This window comes from Sinohyriopsis cumingii, chromosome 17, assembly GCF_028554795.1.
Source record: "Sinohyriopsis cumingii isolate HCF-2022 chromosome 17, ASM2855479v2, whole genome shotgun sequence".
In the NCBI taxonomy this organism is placed as follows: Eukaryota; Metazoa; Mollusca; class Bivalvia; order Unionida; family Unionidae; genus Sinohyriopsis; species Sinohyriopsis cumingii.
This window is the reverse complement of record NC_142977.1, coordinates 121,952,922-121,976,128: the sequence shown is the minus strand read 5'-3', so window position 1 is coordinate 121,976,128 and position 23,207 is coordinate 121,952,922. Positions and strand designations below refer to the sequence as shown.

At 34.1% G+C, this 23,207-nt stretch overlaps 1 protein-coding gene across 1 annotated transcript in view; it reads right to left on the bottom strand.

The window, feature by feature from the left end:
* Positions 1-23,207, bottom strand: part of LOC149779784 (uncharacterized) — a 98,592-nt gene that overhangs the window by 39,454 nt on the left and 35,931 nt on the right. The window contains exons 4-6 of the mRNA XM_089938464.1: positions 22,035-22,305; positions 13,362-13,551; positions 5,316-5,487 (exon numbers count right to left, since the gene is read on the bottom strand). Coding sequence (XP_089794590.1) covers positions 5,316-5,487; positions 13,362-13,551; positions 22,035-22,305 — 633 coding nt within the window. The remainder of the gene's footprint in view (positions 1-5,315; positions 5,488-13,361; positions 13,552-22,034; positions 22,306-23,207) is intronic.

The window sequence follows — 23,207 nt, the reverse complement described above, 5'->3', positions numbered from 1 at the left end:
CTAGTTGGTTTCATTTATAGACCACCTTCCTCCAAAGCATTTTGGAATGATAACTTTTCGAAACAAATAGAAAATGTTCTAGCACAGGAGAAAGAAACATATATACTCGGAGATATAAATAAGGACCTTCTCAATACTCAAATAAAGAACAACTGGATGGAATTTATTGAATCATTAGGCCTAGACCAGCTGGTAAATGAGCCTACAAGGGTAACAGAAAAATCAAGCACTCTTACTGATCACATTTATACTAACCTACCAGACAATGTGGCTTGTGTTAATGTACCGAATGTTGGTCTTAGTGACCACTATCCTACTTTTTTGACAAGAAAGGTTAAATGCAAGAAAAATAAGAAAAATACACATAAAACGATCACTTACAGATCGTTCAAAACTTTTAATGAAGAAAAATTTCTCAATGACCTATATAAAGTTCCATGGAGTATGATCCAAAATTTGGATGACATAGATGAAGCCATGAGGGTGTGGACTGACTTATATATGGATGTAGTATCTAAGCATGCACCACTGAAAGTACGTCGAGTAAAGACTGATATTCAACCTAATTGGCTTACTACTGAAATCCTAGATGCTATGAAAACACGAGACAAATTCAAGGCTATGGAAAACCATGCACAATATAAAGTATGGAGAAATAAAATAACAAGTATGATCAAAAAAGCTAAAAAAACTTATTATCAATCATTGCCTAAAAACAAAAAGAGCAACACAAACTCCATTTGGAAAGTCTTCAATGAACTCACTGGAGGAACGCACAAAAAACAAACAAATAAAATTCACTCACGTCTGGTAAATGACACCATAGTCACTGATGAAACTGACATTGCAAATGTTTTCAATTATTTTTTCATCAACATTACCACAAAGATAAAAGAGCCAGTGATAGAAAACAACTTTAATGAACTGAAAAAGTTCTGCAGCAGTAAAATCTCAAAGGAGGTATGTTTCTCTATCCCGCCAGTGTCAAAAAACTTTGTTAAAAAATGTCTCAGTGAACTTGATACCAAGAAAGCTACAGGACTTGATCAGATTGGTCCATGACTCATTAAATCTTCTGCCTTTGCTACTGTAGATAGCATAACATTCATAATTAATTTAAGTACTGCAACCTCATCTGTCCCCAAAATATGGAAAACTGCAAAAGTAACTCCTATTCACAAATCTGGTTCTATTAGGATGATGCTGATAACTACCGACCAATTTCAATACTACCAAACTTGTCAAAATTGATTGAAAAACATGTCCATGACTCATTCATGTCATATTTAACCAAACACTTGCTGTTACACCCTAATCAATCAGGCTTTAGACAGAACCATTCCTGTGAGACTGCCTTGATCTCCCTAACTGATAAATGGCTTCAAGCACTTGACCAAGGTAGAATAATAGGAACTGTATTTGTAGATTTCAGGAAAGCTTTTGACATGGTGGATCATGAAATCCTTTTGAAGAAACTGAAAATCTACCAGTGTGATGAAAGAACAATTAGATGGTTTACTTCGTACTTAAATGAGAGAACACAACATGTTTACATAAATAATGTTCTGTCTGAACCTGAAACAATTAGATATGGAGTACCATAAGGCTCAATTCTAGGTCCACTACTATTCATTTTATTTATTAATAACCAACCACTTTTACTAAGAGACTCAATATCATCTACAGATCTCTATGCAGATGACACAACATTGTCAGACATCCAAAACACAAAGCATGAGCTCGAAATTTCTTTACAGAATGCACTAAACAAACTGGAAAACTGGTGCACATGTAATGGCATGGTGGTAAATACTGGTAAAACTAAAATATTACTTATCTCAACACGGCAAAGAAGGACAAATCTTGATAGTGACGAACTATGTCTGACATGGAAGGATACAAATCTGCAAATAGTCTGTCATGATAGGCAACTTGGTGTTCTGGTAGATAATAACCTATCATGGACTGAACATATCAAACATACCAGTAAAAAAGTCAATTCAAGTTTATGGCTTCTCAGTAGGATAAGACATTTTCTCCCTGAAAGGCACAGGAAACTATTTTATAACAGTTACATACAACCCTATTTGGACTACTGTAGTACAGTATGGGGTAATTCAAATTATAAAAACATAGCAAAGCTGGCACATCTTCAAAAAAGAGCATTTGGGCTAATATCAATCCAGAAAGAAAGCAAGGAAAGTTTGGCTGGTAGGTTAAAAATATTACCTATTAAAGACCGAATCTGTTTGAGAAAAGCCAAATTAATGTACAGGATATCTCAGAATAGTGCTCCTGAATATTTACAATCACTATTCCAGTATAGGCTACCTGGTAATACTCCCCACCTGCGATCCATGTCTACCAAACAGTATAAAATTCCCAAACCAAATAAGGAGTTATTTAAAAAAAAGTTTCCAGTACTCTGGAACTCTGCTCTGGAATAGTATTCCAGTTGAGATTAGAAATGCCCACTCTATTTCCTTCTTCCAAACCCAATATATCCAGTGGCTTCTGAGATGCAGCTTAAATAAATGAATTCCTTTGTATGAGGGCCTCAAGGTAGATTAGTTTTTAGCTAATTGTGTTACCCTCTTTAAATAAGGTCATTATTATTTATTATTATTATTATTATGATCACAAAAATAATTACAGAAATAGTCAATCAAGAGTTCCTTGAAGGGACTCTGTCTGAAAAGAATTCCCAGGAATTCTGGATAAGACCATTTCTTCTTTTTAAATGCCAAGTGCTGACGTCATGTGATAATCATATGTGATTAGAGTTTCAAATCAGCCACTGCATCAGCCACAATGGATCATAGATTGGCATCATTTTCATTTGGGACAAAATAGGCTTTTTGGGTGAAAGCCCTATGTTCATATGACCAACATTTCTGGAGAATTAGTGACAAGATTTTCAAAATATTCATTGTAACAGCCATATTTGAGGTCAGAGGACTGATAATTAGCCTTCAAGTGAGAACCCCAAGTCTACATGACTTTCCATTTCAGAACAGTAATTTCATGATTTTCAAGATGGCTGCCATAAATGGCCATTCTGGATGTAAAATCATCTAGTACTAACTAAACAACTTGTGTCTCCTGGTTAAAACCTGATGCCAGTATGACTTTCTGTTCTGGAATAACAATAACAAAATTTAAAAGATGGCTTCTCTGACAGCCATATTAGACATCAGATTAGCATCATTTTTACTGAACACTGTGTAGATATCATAAAGTCTTTTAGTGAAAACCCCAAGTTGATATGACCACCCATTCAAGATTAGTAGAAATTACAACATTATTTTTTAGCTGGATGCTGTAGTGGCCATACTTAAAGTCTGAGCAGAAACATTTTCATTTCAGACCAACTAGACTCAATAAGAAATCTTCTGGTGAAAACCCAAAGCCTTTCAGTGAAACCTCCATGTTAATATGATCATTCATTCAGAAATACAGGTGACAGGTCATAGACAATCCCAGAAGCTCTTCTGGTTTATGACCAGTGGTCTAAATATCAAATTTCAATTTGCTGTCACCTTGATCTTTTATCCAGATAGTCTGGGTATGGATTTCGACACACTGTTTTTAGTAATGACTAATTAAAATACCTGCATGAAAACTATAAAACTAATGTAACATTATTCCAACGTTTTGGTTGAATACAGCAATCAATATAAAAGATATATGGGACACTTTAACCAAAATCTTATTGCTTAAATGTGTAATACCTATTTCTCAACATTCAGAGGCAAGAAAAAACCTGTCTGTCAACCCACTCCTGCAAAGTCCGTGTCAGAGGAACAGTGAACCAAAAATTTTAAAAATTAGCTTCAAAATCAAACATACAGTGGATACAAATCACTTCTGACTATACTATGATCTTGACTTTCAAGCCAGTCAAGTTATGCCTTGGTAGGGTTTCATTCAAATATCTCTTTACCAACTCCATGGATGGACAAGAGAAGTTAACAGATGCATGCACAAATATTTTATCCAATGTTTATAGGTTACTGCATTTGTATCGGAAGATATGAGTGAGTTTTTCAGATGGAAATACTGCATGACCTTGGAAGTACAGTATCTCCATCCGACAAAATGAGTTCATATTTTCCCATACAAATGCAGTAATCTTTTTATTATATGCTCATTTTCTTATTCTACCTAAGGCTTAATTATGCAAACAAAAATACACTACATGAAACAAAGTAACTGAATGTATGCCATATTCCAAACTAAATACACAAGCGCAGATTCATTATTATACAACAACATTGTTAAAGCGCACATAACTCCGCCCAGATAAATTTGAACTTAGTCGTATGCTGGAAATAACTTTTGAAAGAAAATGTCATTTTGGTCTACTTAAAATTGCAATCTGGAGTCATATTGTGAATAAATGCGCACTGCAACAACTTTTCCATTTGATCTGGATTGAATACATTTTGGTATTTTTGTCGTTTAAATTTTGTGATCATGGACTGGATTTATCTGTGCCAATTCGACATGAAGTACATCGGATTTCAGCTGCGATGGAGCAGTGTGTTGACATCTGCAAGCGTATTTCTGTTCTTCTGTCAATAAATGTTTTAAATCATAATGTGGGAAAAATATGAAGTCTTTCAATTGCAATTATTAAAAAGACGCTATGGAATATAATGTTTATTTCATTTTAGTGCAGTAAGGAGGATGTAATTGCACTTAGAATATAGTTGGAATTACAGTACAATTTCGAATTGCGTGATCAAGCTTGAGAACCCATGACATGGCTCGTGTAATTCAGATTTGCAGAACTAAGGAAGTACATTTTGAGGAAATTCAGGATGTAAAACTTTAAGTATATTTCTGGCCATTCTTATCACCAGCTTAAGGAGACAGTGTATGCCTTGTTGCTTGCATGTTATTTGTAGGTACCCAGAAATTTTATGAAATCTGGCATCTATTGCCCACCTAAATCCAAAACACTGTATCAAAAAAGTTAACGTGGAATGTAGCAAAGCAGCTGGTATGTGGCAGTCCATGAAACATCTGCTTTAGTTCATTCAGAAACAAATTTAATCAGCCTAAACGTAAAGCACCTACTAAGTGAGTGTACATGATTGGTTTACAAATCAAAAGTGCTGGTGTCTGCATCCACTGTTTGTTTACAATAGAAAGTAGTTCCTTTACGAGTGCAATATGAAGTGTACATGAGTTCAATATCGTAAAATCCTGAACGATTCTGACAATGTAAAGTTAATGGAGAACAAAATGAGCATATAATAATTTCAAGTACAGCATATTAAAAACCCAAATAAAATAACTTTAATACTTACTTTTTGTTCTTCTAATAAATCATCAAATTTGTAAACTATTTCACCAAATGCTACAGCATTAATTGAGCCACTGACATCAGCAAAACTGACATTCAAACGCCAATTCCACTTGCCGTATTTTTTATAAGGAGTAATCCTGCTCTTACTGGTGACTCGAGCTCGAATTTTCGATCTGAAGTCAGAAATAATATTAATATTGGACAGTAAAATCAACTTATAATAAAGCTATTTAAGTTACAATTTGTCCTATAAAGAGGATTTGATTACCAACAGTTCCAGCATGACTCTTTTTAACTCTTCCTGTTACATTTGGGGGCTCATGCAACTCTCAGGAGTTGGTGGCACTATAGAGGGTGACACTACAGATGATGCATTTTGACCAATCTGAGAGCTGATCTTATTTGGACTTTCTACAAGAAGATATTTAACAAAGTGCCTTGCCCAAAGACACACCATAATAGTAGCTGATCTAATGGAAGGATTCAAACCTATACCCTTCCTTGGTCATAAGTCCAACATTCTAACCACTCTACTACATGTATTCACCTCATATGAGATTATGGAGAGAACAAAAAACCTATCCTAATTCTTGACTATGGAAGACTTTTTAGAATGACAGTCAAAATCTATCAGCTGAAGAAAATGAACATGCAAAAGGCAAAAAAGAAGAAAAAAAGGTGGGGTAGGGAGATAGAAGTTGCAAACCATGTGCTTCACAGGCACAGTTATCATCTTAAATCAATGCCTATTAAATGAGAAATACACATGTACAGTTGTACAGTCTTTCCAGCAATGAGAATACACATGTACAGTCTTTCCAGCAATGAGAAATACACAGTCTTTCCAGCAATGAGAAATACACATGTACAGTCTTCCCAGCAATGAGAAATACACATGTACAGTCTTTCCAGCAATGAGAAATACACATGTACAGTCTTTCCAGCAACCTTTCAAGAAAAAAAAGAAATATGATAAGGCAACTTATAAAAAAAAAATATCAGGGAAAAAGTAGTCAAGGTGAACAGGGATATTTTCTTTACCACCCAGCTCCACACCATTAAGACCAAATTCGAACTATTCCCAGTCAAATATCAGCATTTTATACACCGTAACAAAATCACAACCACTACAAAATGCTATGCTTTTACAAATTCTATTTAGTGCATTAACATGAAATTGTAAATATAACATCCTTTCTAAGCAGCCCTGGGAGCACAGAGCCAAAAATAGGATATTTTCTATTATGATCTTAATGATTTGCAATTTTGGGGACATGAAATACTTTTAAATAAAAAAGGCACAATGATTTTGTTACTGTATAATGGATTATCAAAGCCTTTTATCTACCGGTATATCTATCTATATTATCTATATCAATATTTGTGAAGCAAACAAGTACAGTAATGCACCTGAGGCAAGTTAACACTGTTGCATTTCTTAGATCAAGAATAAAAATTGTCAAAGGTTTGGCAGATGTCTCTGGATATTGTACAATGTATTAGTGGTAAGCTATTTAGTATTAAAATGGTAATAAAAAGTGCACTGGGAAATCATCATTATAATTGCTCACTGGAACAGAGGTCTCGGAAAACATTTACTCGGACATATTTGGTTGAAAATTATTTTATCTGGAACGCAGAAAATCACTTACACAGGAGTCCTTGTTACACACACAATAGCCAGGCAGCAAATTCAAAGACTTGCCAGTCCTGCTTCAACCATCTGCTGAGTGTGAAACTGTGCCATCAATTGATCGTTTTAGTTATGCTGATATTTACAATGACAGAATTCAGTGGATGAAAGGCTCCCATATGTACATGTTGTCATTATAAGAGTACATTAAAAGAACATGATGCAATAGCTGGGCGTCAAGTTCAAAGACTTCAACTAGCTGCTGACTGGTGGAAAAATGTGCTGATATTTACAATGACCGAATTCAGTGACAGAAAGACCCAGAGATGTACATGTGATCATTATAAAAGTAGATGAAATAAACCAATCTAGTTTTCATTATTGTATTTCTTTCCTAGTGTAGCAGAATAAGCAGTGCGTGTGACCTCGAAATCAAGATGCATTGACACTTAGACAAAATGTCATTTGCAAAATCTGGATAAGTATTTTGGGGTAAAACAGCAAATTGATGAAGATTGTAATGAGATTCGGAAGAGTGCTGAAGTTGATAGAACTGATAGTTTTGTTGGAACAGTAGCTAAGTGTTAGAAAGTGTGCATGGCCTGGCTTAGTGCTTGGAATAAGGCCTTTCTTTGAATTGACAAAATTCAGTCTCACTCTTATGGACAAAAAGGAGCTATATGTCAGAATTTGGAAAACTAAACTGAATGACAACCACTGGTGTATCTCATCTGGATATTTACCCACAATACACTCAATATGCTTATGGGGACTGCAACTTTTGCTGGTGGGACTCCTATTTTTACCAAAATTGGAGTCCTGGACTCCTAGTTTTACAGTCCTAGCGAGACCTCTGAGGAATACAAAAAATTCAGTATAGATCACAGAAAGCAGACAGATTCTGCTGCTTTTTCTACAGTTCTTGCAGATACCATATGCAAACAAGGTAGATCTGTTATCTAAGAAAACTAACAGTAATCAACAGCCTTAAATATATTGAAGCTGAATTATGACAACACAAATACAACAGCAGTGTTGGCTTGCAAATAGAGGCAAGTTTTCACCAAGGGTCAGCTAGGTACTACATTGTAAACTAATTCTACGTCACTAGGCACATCATGCCTTGAATAATTGCAAAAATTCTTCCACTACAATATACTTGTTTATAGCGGCATTCCCACATGAAAATTTTCAACTATGACCATCATGATTTTAGGTCATGCTTGACATCAAATGCATTTGTTAAACAAAAAACTATTAAAATAATGACTGACTACTACTTCTGCAGGCATGATGTATATACTGATATAGCTACTGTGGTGTAAAGAATTGACAAAATACCCACAAAAGCAATCAAAAACTAAAGACTGAAAAGTCAGTACATTATTTACTAGGACCCCATATCGTCTTGATAAAAGATACTAACAGCCTTAAAACTTCAGGCATGTATCCTTCACTTTGAAGAATGAATCAACTTTTTCATGGGAGTACTAATGGAACAATGAATTCTACTTGCATAATCATCCATCAGTCTTCTTCTCATTTTGCACTGTTTGAATGCTTTTGTTGATTTCTGCTGAGCTGATTTTGCTACCTCCTAAAGACTACCTGCTACAGTGATTTCCTTTGAGTTCTTGTTCTTTACTGCAGAAGTCAGTCTTTCAACTGCAAACAACAGCCTTCAAGTACTCTTCTTCAAGGTCTCTTCACTTTATTCCAGTTCCAAATCTCTTTCTGACAGTCTTTTTTGTCTTTCTTAATTCTTTTTCTTGGGTTCCTATTGTTTCCAGCACATTTTAGGATAAAAAGTAATTTTCAAAGATGTTTCCAGTACCTCCTTAAAAATCACGAGGGCCCAAGAACCATGTGATACCTCCTGTATAAACGTCTTCAATTCTATTAGTAATACTTTCAGATGTGAAGATTCCAGTTTTAACATTTATCAGTGACATTCTACACCATCCTAGACATCTGATCCAAACATTTACTGATTTCATGACATCCAAAGTTTTTTCACCTCTCAAATTACCAACTGTGATGAGCTTACGCATTAATTTCATCAGCATCTTGTACGCTTCCACATACAGCACGCTAATCAAAAGCTCTCGATGTTGAAACAAGGTAAAAAATCTCTCAAATGGCAGCCACACTCAGGTCAGGAAGTACATCTGAATAATGGTTTTCCATTATTCAAACTCTCAGATTCTTTGTACATTTCATTCTTCATCTTAAGCTTCTCAGATTTGTCTTCCCTTGCTTATGCCGGTAAATCTTTCAGAAAGTACACAGCATTCCAATTCTTTTCAACCTTCATCACAAAAGAGTTAAAAAGATTATTCATGAAATCTTTCCTCAGGTGAATGTGAAACTTGACCAGTGAAATAGATCTAATTACTGCTCTGCCCATTCTCCAAAAGTTTTACCAAAACATTTTCTGAAGCCTTTTGTGAACATGCAGTGGATGTGAAACAAACTGTGCCTTTCCTGGAAAACCAATGACTTTCAAATGGGCCACATTATCTTATTAACAATAGGACTATCACTTCCTAACGAAATTAACAAGATGGTGTGAGGCAACTGGTAACCCTTCCCTGCCAGGATGTTAACCAATGCCTTTCCTGCATGACTTCCTTTTAAATGAACAAACATTAACAGCTTTAAAGAAGCGAGTCACAACTTCCCAAGCCCCATTTGAGCAGAATCAAATCAGAATATCAAACTGCTTTTTTCCTTGAAAATTTGTTGCGTCATCAAAAAGAAAGGTAAATGGCATTTGTCTGTTATTGATTTTCTGTGAAATTTCTTTCCTGATGTCCATCAGAAATCATGTAAGAAATTTTACTTTTGCTCATTGTAAAATCGTATAAAACTGAGTGTATAAACATTGCTTGAAAAAGTTATGGGGCTCCATTACAGGAACAGTAAAAATGTTTAGCTGCAGCTACTTTTCTTGGCTCAAAAAGCTTCTGCCATGTTAACTTGTTCCTGATGGGTTTCGGATTGCAGAGCTACTGTCTGTGACTCAGATGCTGGTTCAGAATCTCAACTAGAACTGCTATTTTCTTCTCCTGATAGTACAGAAAATTTGATGAATCTCAATCTTTTTCAAGCCGATTGGCATTAAACTTTGTTCTTCCATGTGGCATTTTCTGTTCCAAGAAATCAAATCACTTCATAAATTTCTAACCTCTACTTATCTGCTTTACAACTTGTCCCCTGGATTTACATCTAAAGACATATCAAACTTAAATTTTCTCAAAATCATTTCTCATTACAAAACAACCAACTACTGGATCTGATTTATTTTGAAACAGAAAGATCATAAATTTACCTGTTTTTATACAAATCCAGTAATAGGACTGATTTGTATGATAAATCTACCTGTTTTTTATACACAATCCAGTAATAGGACTGTTTTGTATGATAAATTTACGTTTTTATACACAATCCAGTAATAGGACTGTTTTGTATGCTATACAGAAACAGTTGTAAATCTATTAAAATTAGCAACAATTAATACTGGTAGTAAAGAATCAATATTCAATGTTGCAAAACTGCACTTCTTGCAGCTGATTTTAAAGCATTAATATTTTAGTACGGACGTTGCACTTTTGGGATGCATAATACAGTTCATTGGGAAATTCAGAAATCCTTAATAAGTTCAGCTCATCTCCCTCCCGAACTGTTATCATCACATCACATGGAAATGGTGGTCAGATGAGATTTGAAAACAGGAATCTTGGTGGAAATGGAATGCAAATCTTTCCTTTTCTGCAACCACTACTAACAGGAAACAGAGAGGCAAAGTAGAAGCATATGTTTATATGGCCATCAAAACTAATTTTTATATGTACTCACCGAATAATCCCACTGCATCCACAAGAGAGTGAATCATAATAATGCCATAATAAATCCATAATGATTCCTTAATAAATCCATAATAATTCATAATAATTCCATAATAATGCCATAATAATTCGTAATAAAACCATAATGATTCCATAATAAATATGCACACAGAAGTTTAATATTCAGTCATTTTGTTACAGAACATTATGTGTGAATTCAATGCACAAAAATAATTGAAAAATCATGTAAGGAAAGATGAAGCATATCCATGGTTCAATATGTCTGCACATGTACATCACAAGGTAATTAAACAATATTTTTTTTAATGATTGATTTTCAGCTGTTCTCTGCTACTGACACATTTGCTATGATCGTCAATTTATCACATTTGCCATGGTCGCTAACTTATCAAAACCTATATCTGGAGCTAATTGCACTCAACACTGGGTTTAGTCCTGTCTAGCAATTCACACTTCAACAGTAAAAGCTTAACATTTGCATGTACTATTATCCATTGTAAATATCCAATAATTAATGCTTAGCCACATAATTTCAACAACCTTAAACTGACTTTGATGATTAACAATGACTTAAATTCAACTGATAATCTTTAATAAATGACATTGTTTTTTTCTTGCTTGTGTATGTGAGCTGAATGAACAAATGTCTGAAGGCAATTGTTTGAGCAGCAACTGTACACAGAATGTATTGAGGGTAAACACAAAGCAGACCTTATGGCTTTACTGTTTATAGGTCAATAATAACTAAACTAAGATCAATGTGCAGTGACTGACTTTTGACACAATCAAAAATTTGCAAAAAGAAATGTTTAACATCTTTATTCATAAAAAGACAGATGCAAAATGAACTCCAAACAACAACAAAAAACCAGTCTTCAAATAGTAACTTTTTTATAAATAATTTTCCACAGTGATTATCCAGCATCATCTGAATATTCCAACTGCACCAATCACAGAATTTCCACTCTGCATCATAAACCCTGGAAGCAGATTGCCTCCTAACCTTGAAGAAAGGAATGGGATTTGGGGGAATGAATTGGAACGTCAGTCAGAAACCAGTCTCACTTTAGCCATCAATGCATGTGGCGTTGAAAATTTGATTCAAGCTGATAGAGGATCATTAGATGCTCTCAAACAGGAACTGAAAAATTTGAAAATAAAGTTTCTTAAGGGAACCAAGTTTGGAGCCAAATTTAGAGTCCCCAGCAGAGAGAGATAAAGGTGAGCTGACTTGGCCAGCGGAATCATTACAAGGGACTAGAGTGTGCCAAGGAAAAAAATGAACCCTCCCCAGCCTGGTGAGAAAATTTATTCCCACATATATGAAGTCCTGAGACAGGATGACATCTGATTTGCATAATTTATGCTTACCTGAAGTTGCCACAGCAGACAAAATCAATTTCTGGAATAACTTTGACGTATAATATGATGGATTCATGCGTCATCTTAAAATCATCCGCTGCAAATGTATGCCGTGTGTCGACACATCTGATTTTTTTTATATCTGCTGTCGTGTGATCGCTCATAGAAATTTTAAGGTATATTTACATATAGATGCAAATACATTGTGTAGAAAGCGGTTTTTCTGTTAACAAGCATATGGCCATAATTTACGACCAAAGTTTGGTCGTGACACTGAAAGAGTCAATAATAGACTTCCAGCAGTCTTCTGAATTTTAGATCATACGCCAAAAAAACAGAAACTTGGACATACAATAAGAACAAATTGTGACCATTTTGTGTATATTTTTCACTATCTTTTGTTTCGAGAGTTGAACAGCTGGTTCACCAGGATTTCAAGTACAACAATGTACCGCTGCCACAGGAAAAAAAAATCAACTAAGAAGAATGATTGTTAGAAAAGATTTGCGCTCTTTTTGATGCTCTCTATAATCAGGTTTGCATGCAATTATAAATATCTGATTGGTCACATGTTGTAAACCACCCAATAGCAAACAGTTTTATTTCGATTACCTGACATACTGGTATGAGAAGAAACTTTCGTACATTCGTCGGTCAATCAATTTTATATTTTTCAAGGACCGAGGCTTATTTTCAAGGTAAAAATGATTTTGAAGTACTTTTCAAGGATGAATAAAAATTCAAGTACTTTTCAAGGTACCATGTGAACCCTGATAAATCATTACAAAATGTCTAGTTTTCATAATTGTTGATGTTGTTGTGTATATTTGATTTAATTTATATTTAATTTAATGGTTTGTTTGTTAAACATGCAATTAATTTAGTTGTACCAGTCCCACTCAGTGAAGATTTAAGTGAAGGAATACCATCAGATTATACTGATTATGGAGTGACAAATTTTCTGAATTCAGAAATTATGAATAATTTGGACCAGAAAATTTCACATTTGCAACAACAAGAAAGGAATGATTTTTGGGCTAATTATATTTTTTCTTCTTCAAATTATTTACATTGCAGAGAAACAACATAGGAATAAAATACAAGTAGGAAACTATGAACAGTCTTGAAAATTCTTACTTTTATCAATACGTTGTACAACATGATAACATTACAGTATTATTACCTCTTCTGATATGGTCTTAGACTGGAGATGTCATCTACAGGCCCATCACTTTCTATACAAAATCTGTCAGAACTGCTGCTTGCTGTGGCTCCACCAGAAGCTGTGGATCCACAAGGAGCTGTGGCTCCACCAGAAGCTGTGGCTCCACAAGAAGCTGTGGCTCCACCACAAGCTGTGGCTCCACAAGAACCTGTGATAAATGAAGGTAATAAATTAATGCCAATAATTTCCTTTTTTCAAATTTTTTTTCATGAATATAGTCTAACCTGTATTAAGCAGGCACTAAAGAAAATTAGAAACTCTGCCTCCTAAGTCAGATGGCTGCTTAATACAGGTTCATTTCTTCTAAAATGTAGGGATTTTCAAAATGTGGCTTATTTAAAACATGGCTGCTATTTAAAACATGGTTGCTATTTAAAACACGGTTGCTTAATATAGACGACCTTTAAGGCAGGTTCAGCTGAAACTTCTTACTTTCAAAATTTGTAAGTTTTATTCTTGTCATTTCCTAGTTGAACTAGACTTGAGATAACCATGAAAACTCATTAGCAATGCACTGCATACAAAATCAGAGTACTTTAACCTGACATTTCTCTAGAGATGCCAATCCTCCATTATGAAATTATGTAATCACCAGCCCAAAAATCTGTACTTTGTGACCAAAATCTGTCATTTTTAAGATGAAAATCAACAATTATCCCATTCAAAAATAAAGTTTTATATATACTTTGGTGCAATCACTAAACCTTAGTAAGAACACAGGAAATTCAATTTGAAATGATGGTCAGTTTAAGAAGAAATTATTGTTTAAGAATAAATTCCCAGTTCTATCCATTCATCTTACCAGGATACTGTATAGTTTTGCATTTCTTTCCAAAGCAGTATTATAATACATGGAATTAACTGGGTGTATCTGGTTTAAAGTTCTTAAGTTTTTTTTTAGTCTGACCAAACAGGTCCTTCATGCATGTACCTGCCATTACTGCTGCAGCGTGAGAAGGAGGAAGATACTCATACAATGATTTGCTAGTACACACTCAGTAGGCCTAGAATTTAGAAGGAACAATAAAGAGAACAATTTTCCTAATCTTGCTAAATCTTCACTAGTCCTAATTCCCACAAACGCTGACTGGTGACATCTGTAACTATAGCAACCATCAGAGTACTGAATTTAGTCTGATAGGAGGGAAATTTACTAGTCTTGGGCTGGCCTAATACTGCTGACTTCGAGCCATGTTGAAAAACCAAATCGGATGCTTGCACTCTCATCTTAGATAATGCTGAAAATACCCTAGAGGCAATGAACAATATTAAAGTATTAACAGTAAGTGAATAAATATTTTTGATAAAGATTAGGCTTATGCAGAAAGTTTCAAACAATATGATCCCATCATATTTCAGTGAACTATTTCATGCTAGAAAACAAGGCAACACTCCCAATTTAAGATCTATTTCAGCCAACCACCCTTCCATCCAAAAACAAATAAAGAACTCTTTAAGAAAAATTTCAAATATTCAGGATCACTAATTTGGAACAAAGTTCCAAAGGAAATTAGAGAAAGTACAAATACATATGCATTTAATTATAATCTAATTCAGTGGATGAAAAGTGGAACCTGTTCGATTTGACAAATACAATATAACTCAAAGTATAAATTCACTAGCCTTCCATTCTGTTGTCATACTACTTTTGTACTGTATATACACAATGTACCTAGTTGTACTGTATACACACAATGTACCTAGTTGTACTGTATATACACAATGTACCTAGTTGGACTGTATATAAACAATGTACCTAGTTGGACTGTATATACACAATCAACCTAGTTGTACTGTATATACACAATGTACCTAGTTGTACTGTATATACACAATCAACCTAGTTGTACTGTATATACACAATGTACCTAGTTGTACTGTATATACACAATGTACCTAGTTGTACTGTATGTACACAATCAACCTAGTTGTACTGTATATACAGAATCATCCTAGTTGTACTGTATATACATAATGTACATAGATGGTGCATGATCATTTAAATTTTCTGTTCATTACGTCTAGATACAAATATAGCTCATTATCAATGCTTTTGTATGTGTGTGTGTGTGCGCGTGTGTGTGTCGCTTAAAACAAAGAGGGCGAAACTATGTACATTTACTTTTAATATGAAATGCATATAAATAATAGAAGGCCACAAGGAGGATTAGTTCCATGTAAACTAATTGTGTAATCCTCTTTAATTATTTTTATTATCATTAATGTGGTTAGTTTGGGACCCTGGTTCTATATGGTGTCCAAGAACATCGCTTATTCTTAAAAAGAGGGCGGTAATCAGTACTGAATTGTCCAAATGACAGGAATAGTGAGAGATTACTAACAGAGTTCTAGAAAAGAACTAAATAAATGGAGTATTTACTTTCTGGAACTAATTAATTTTTTAATTTTCAATTTTAAAATTTGATGGTTTATATTAAACACAGCAAAAAAAACATGTGTTATGAAACTGTATCTTCTCATCAAAATGTTAATCATACCTTTTAGAATGTGACAAAAAACTTAGTAACCAAGACTAGTTCAGGGTCCATTTCAGTATGTGGCTTGGTAGGAGAGTGTGTTCTCAAAGCGACTGATATAATCTTAATGGCACTGAACATTTGGAACATTGAATGTTGGCAAAATTTAAATTGACTGAACATGCCATCATACAACATGGGATGTGTTCATGTCCAGAGCAAAACCTTGACAGTTTAGTCTAATTAGCTGTGTAAAATTCCCAGATATACTGCTTAACCAAAGGTCTGGATATCATCAACCCCAAACTTACTCTATCATTTCACAAAATTAATTTTGACTCAATTTGTAATTTAATTATAAAAGAGGTCAAACATCAAATAAGTCTTATCTTGAGAAATTCATGTTCCAGTTCTATCTTTTAATTTGGTTCCAGTGTAATCATTGCATACGTGTCAATAAAAATAGAGTCAATTGACTTGTCACAGCAATGCTTGTTAGCATTTTCATGAGAATCTAATCAAATATTATTTTGTTCTCTGACTCACCGAAATGATGTTTGCACTGTTACAATCAATTAAAAGTTTACATGCACTGTATTATAATGTTACTTAGTCTATTGTATAAAATCAAGAACAGGGCATGCAAATCCTGCCTGCATAAGAGCAGTCACTGTATTATACTTGTTAGGTCAACTTGTTTTAATTGCCTAATTGAACAGTGAGAACACTGCATGTAACATAATTAAAGTATCTGACATTAATCAGTGGTTTATCATGCTCATTTGCAAATGATAGCAAAGGAACCAAGCAAAAAGCATATTAGGTGCTAGAAAAGCTTGGTTTCATAGATAGGCTTCATTATGGAGTAGAAAGTTTCAAGAATGTATAGTGAACTTACATTTAAAAAAATTGGCACTCTGAGGTTTGCTTGATGATGAACATAAATTTCACTATAACTTTCAAAGAAATCACAGTATCAGTCTTGTACTAATATATTTTTTATATAAAAAACCCAGTTTCGTTGCTGTTACTCTAATTGTCACTTCTTTCTTAAAGAATCTTGTTTTATTCTGAATCAACAGTAACACTACAATGTAGCCACACTGACATGCAAAAAGCACATCAACGATCAAGTACATCGATGATGTTTTTGTTGACACACATGATGCATGTTGAAACCACCTGGAGTAAGTTTTTAAATGATTTGAAATTGGATATATTGAAAAATAAAACTAATTTATACAGAAAAGTGAAGAACTTTGAAAAAGCTTTTTATTGACAATTATACCCAATTAAAAGCGTATTTAAACATTTTACCTGCCTCGCCCATATTTCAACATTTTACCTGCCTCGCCCATATTTAAACATTTTACCTGCCTCGCCCATATTTAAACATTTTACCTGCCTCGCCCATATTTAAACATTTTACCTGCCTCACCCATATTTAAACATTTTACCTGCCTCACCCATCTCCCCACTGTTCAGTATCAGTGCCTAATCCATTCTTAATTTTCAGAAGTGTAACTCATACCATCACTTATGCTGTGTCATTTCCTTTTTGACCCTGTTGTGTGGAAGTTATTGAGGAAGTGGTGTACAAGTATTATCTGAGATAATTTTGTGCCTATTCATGACCAGCTGAAGTTAAAACTGACACTGTTGCTTGAAAACAAGGCTCAAGGTCTTACATTTTGTGCAAAAACAAGTTTAGGAAAGAAATTATTTTAGAACATCGTCTAAAATTTACACAGCATTAATTAATTATTTTGCAAAATTGATTATAAACTGTCACACTGCAGACATCATTAGATATATAACTGAAAAATTGTTAAAGCTATATTAAAAATCCAAAACACATACATACTATGATTTTCTACCCATTCAACGAATAGGAGCCATATCTTTTGATACTTTCAAGAAAATAAAATGGGATCTATGACTGACCCTGCATTATAAGCAGGTTTGCCAGATATCTGCGCACAAGTTGTTGTGGGAAGGATATAAGAAATATTTAATGCAATCATGAGGTTACTGAGAATTGTTTGTAAAAATCCTTTGTGTACACTTGTCTTGATAGATTATCTACATTGTCTTTTTGTTCTGACTGCCAGCCACCAGAAGACCTGTTTCTGCTTTAATGTGAGAGCCATCAGTGTGATTGTGAATAAAGTTCGATGTCAGGAAGATTTCAGTTGATATACTACCATCTTTGTTTTGTTTCCTATATGTTGTTACCCAATGGCAGATGATGTGTTGCGTGCAGGACTAGTTTTGCCCTCTACTTTGCAGCTGTATGTGTGTCTATAAGGTTCATGACCCAGAGTTTGGGCATGTTATTGGAATTCTTGTCACTGGGCTACAGAGCAATCATTTCATTTAGCATGGCTAGTTTTGCCCTCTTTGTTTAAGCGACATCACAAGAGTCATGTGATGCAAACGTGGTTGCTTATGGATTGTATAAATAACCTGTGTAATGCAAATGAATACTTGTAACAGCAACATGCTGTCTTCTTGAAATGGCAACAGGTGCCGGTCATCAAGATTAGCATCATCTTAAAATGTCAGCCTCATTACACCTGATACTTTTTCTGCTTTCAACATGTAAAATGCCAACATTATTACATCCAAATGTATTCATAGTTGAAAGGTTAAATGTCCATTTGGCATATATGTATCACCGATTTTTCACAAAATATTTTTCAGAAATAAACACATAAAATGAACATATTCACTCACCTATGCCAGCTTTTTAATTTCTTTGGCATTCTTTTTATAAGCATGATGACAAAATGTGTGGGAAAATTTATGTAAAACCCCTGACATATTTTTTTTAAGGTCATCTGTGACAGCGAGAACTAAGATGCTATTTCATTTTGGTTTGTATAAAATTAAATTTGAGTTCATTTGTTTGTAGATTTTCATGATCTCTACGAGTGGGTAGTGGTAGACTGTTAACATGGCACTTCTAATAAATGCATGATGAGTAGTATGGGAGATATTAACATCACACTTCTAATACATGCATGATAAGTAGTATGGGAGATATTAACATCACAGTTCTAATATGTGTATGTTAGGGGGTAGTGGGATATTACTAAGTTCTAATAATGTCATCTAATAATAATAATAATAGACTTTTTTTTAAAATAAGAAGCTCATTTGGTAAATAAGCTTATTTAGTCAACTGACCTGTCTTCCATTAGGCCTTCTACGATCACATTTGTACACACACATATATATAATACACACTTTTATCTTTAGACAACAAAATGCTATTTAAAAAACTTGATAATTAATCAATTGTTGCAATAATATATGCACAAGACTTTAATGATGATTACATACAGAGATTAGTAGTGAACCTGTGTGGTAAGTTACAGGTCAGTAATATATGAAATAACAGTGTTTTAAAGAGTAGTAGTTGTTGTAGGGTTTAAAGCCATTTTCAGCACACAATAGGGTATACATGGCGGCCAGTATTAATGGTGGAGGAAGAACCCTGGAAAACCCTGGAAAGAACCACCGACCCACAAGAAGCTACTGGCAAGCTTTCTCACATACCCACAATAGCTGAATCCGAGACTCAAACCCACGCAGAAAGAGGTGAGATGGCAGTGATCTGTAATGGAGAGCGCTTTAGACCACTCGGGGCCCCCTAAGAGTAGTAGCGCTGAATTCAACAAATGACAGAAGTAGTGAGAGATTACTAACTTTGCCATTTAATGGGAGATGGAACATTAAATCCATATGATCTAAACAAGTAATGTCTGGTTTTTGTTCGTTACATATAAAGATATAATAATTTGTCCTTTATCCTTTTTTATTTCATTAATAGCACACGCAATGCAATTTTATTTTTGTCTCCTGTTTTAATGGACACATTATGAATGTGCTTTGTATTCTGGTGACCATTTTGATACAGAAACAATCTTTATTTATTGATGTAAGAGTTGAAACAAAACCAGGACACTCCGATGTCGGTCTCTTTGCCAACTGCCCGTTTTCAAAAAATTTGTATCACTGGTACTAATTCAGACAGAGTAAGCAGAAATGTCAAACCTTATGAATTTCCATAATTTAAAAAAATGTTTGACCTCTTTTATAATTAAATTACAAACTGAGTCAAAATTACAAATGTTTGTAAACTTGAACAGCTTTGTTTTTAGTTCATACATGCCAACCACCTGAGAGGCATCAGCATAATTATTACTAATATGAGTGGCAAAAAAGTGCAATCTGAGCATAAAAAGATTGATCCATACATTACATCCTATTATTACAGAAATCTGTATGAAAAATTTACATTTATCTCTACTACTTACCTGGATCTGCAGTTAGTAAACATTCTTGTCACAAATCGACTAAATCCATGTGGATTAGTACGAGAATACAGACACACAAAAAAATGATATATATATGCAACATTCACTTTAGTCTACATCATATGTTTAACTTTTGCTAAAATGTTGTAAAGTCAAAATCCACAAATTCTTGATGCTGTATTACATCGCTGTAGAATTCCTATGTCAAAATTTTTAAAGCATTACAGATTTGTCCTTTTCCTGATGCAACATGTTCTTCAGTTTAACAAAATCCCTCTCCTCTAATATTTTTCAGTCATATAACATCCACATGTTACACATATAAAACCCCATTTCACCTGATAATATTTGTGTCATGTTTTCTCAATGCAGACGGGTCTGCTACATAACTGTGTACCAAACTATTATGAATCTGTGACACATAGTTTAAATTTCAAGAAACCTGTCTGTTTTCCTCAAAATGTTTCATGTACAGTTACTATAAATAGAAAATAATGCAACTGTTTGACATACATTGCCAAATGGTCGTACACGTTGCCAATATAAGATCAGTAGACAGAGGTCTACAATGGATCAATGTCACATAAAATATTTTCAAAATAGAAGCCATCATGGCTGTATTGGATACCAGAACAGCAGCATTTTCACTTACGTTCAAACCATATCACAGAAAGTCCTTTGAAGAAAACCCCATGCCCATATAATTTTCTGTTCATGACAAGTAGTGATATGATTGTCAAGATGGCTGCTGTGATTGTCATATTGGATGTAAGATCAGTATCATTTTCATTTTCAATCAACTAGACAGCACAAGTTTTTTATAAAGAAAACCCTTTTTGATATGACCATCATCAACCCCTAGTGAGGTATAAGCATAGTCTAAGTCGCAAAAAAAGTAAAATTTGAGCATGAAAAATGTAATATATACATTACATGTCATAACACTGTAGAGTTCTGGCCTACCCAACTATTTTCATTTTTTTTAAAGATGTTTACTTGAATTTGAGTTTAAGACTAATCCTTGATTATGACCTTAGTAGGTTCTGGGAGTGAACCTGTTTACAATTTGGTGTAATTTTCCATTAAGATGATTGAGTGTTTTCGGAAAATGGTATTGTGACATAGGTAAAGTGGGATGTATATAAAGAGGCTTCTATAAACAAAGTCTTCATTCCTATTTCAATATTAGTCTGCGGAATCACTTTTAGTTGTGCTCAGATGTAATTGGAGAGGAATCATTTAAAGTTTTCAGAGGAATTACAAAGTTCTGACTGACGTTTTGGACTAAAACACTGCTTTGGGATTACTGAGGACTCATTCAAAGATATTCTGGATTATATCAATGATAGAGCAAGATACTGGCACATCAGCACAATCAAGATTATTGGAATTCATTCAAAACATTCTATACTTTTCGACTTGTGATAGAACATTTAAGATTATTTGGGATTAAATTCCCAATACTGAAAGTTTCTTTTAAATTTTCACTTTTTTATTCTAGGGAAATATAACTGTTTGTTGATTTTTTTAAAAACTTGTTGGTTTTGCTTCTTTCTGTAAGTTAGTTTAAGACCATGTGTTACTGCTGCTATAGAATATAATGATAGTGTTAGGAAAGTACAAGCAAGTCTAAGATGCACAAGCATACCTTTATGGTATTTTTACACAGCTGCCTTCTTTCTTAGAATATTCCCAAAAGTATACAATGAGTGTGATCAAAAAGATGGTGTGACCAGTAGAGCTAACAAAAAGTCCATTCAACAACCAGTACCTAAATGGACCAAATTTGCTAAACTTTCATTAAAACCTCATATGCAAATACAGCATAATACCATTCTGTGGAATAAGTTGTATATTATTCCCACTATTCTCTTTAAGGGCAGCAAGCTCCCTTTCCACTCCCTTAAACTGCAATTGAGTTTCTTCTTTGTGTTTGTCCAGCTGGTCTTCGAGTGAGGATACTTTTACTTTGACCTGTGATAGTTCTTCTTGTAGGCTGTGGATATCTTTCTTAAAATCTGTCATTTTGCTGGTGATTTTTATGTCATCAATGTCTGGGTTTTTATTTAGGAATGATTCCATTTTGTCATAAATTTTTTGGAGCTGAAAAAGAAATAAAGAAGATCCGAAGTTGGTTGTTTAAGAAGACAATCAGATTTTGCCACCTATTAAACCTTTATTTACAGATCATAAATTTCTATAATAAGTAATCTCACTGGCTAAATTGCAGATAAAAATAATTACATCTGAAGAAAATATATGCATGCCTGCTTTTCAGTGCTGTGATTATTAAAGAAATTAATTTAAAACCAGAGTTGTTATTAAGGAGATTTACACACTGTTTCCTGGAGCACAAGTTATCATGTCTAGGTATGTAGATAGCTACCTGGAAAAGTTAAAATAAAAGCCCTAATGAGATCTTTATCTCATATGAGTATGGTTCTGTGTCATTTGTCAACAATGCCTAATAGCACTTTCAAGGCTTCACTTCTGAACACTTTTTATCATACCAGGTATATAGGCTTGTATCAATAAAATCTCTGGAGTTTTCATAATGAGTGAGATCTATGCATATTAAATGGGCATCTTGACAATAATTGACTGTGCTTGATATCATTTTAAAGGCAATATTTTTGAGCAGATTTTGATCAAACTTGTTAAGCTTATAATCAGATCTTGTACAATAAGGGTGACAAGATACACCTGTGTCAAGCATTGATACAATTCATGATACACAGTCCACATTATGATGCATTATTGATACACATATGAACTTGATGGTCTTTCCATCTTTAGAAGGTCTGCCAGTTGTGGTTGTGCCTTTTTTATGTTCAATGATTGTATGTCCAGTATGAAGAGAATGACATATACTTAGCATCTATTTATATGTCATTCTCATTGATGGCAAGAAAACGAAAATACTTTCAACATACTATCTGTTAGTCATAAGTGATTTATATTTAGGCCATTTAAGGCTGCTCAGTTTCATCAAATGCAGGACTCAC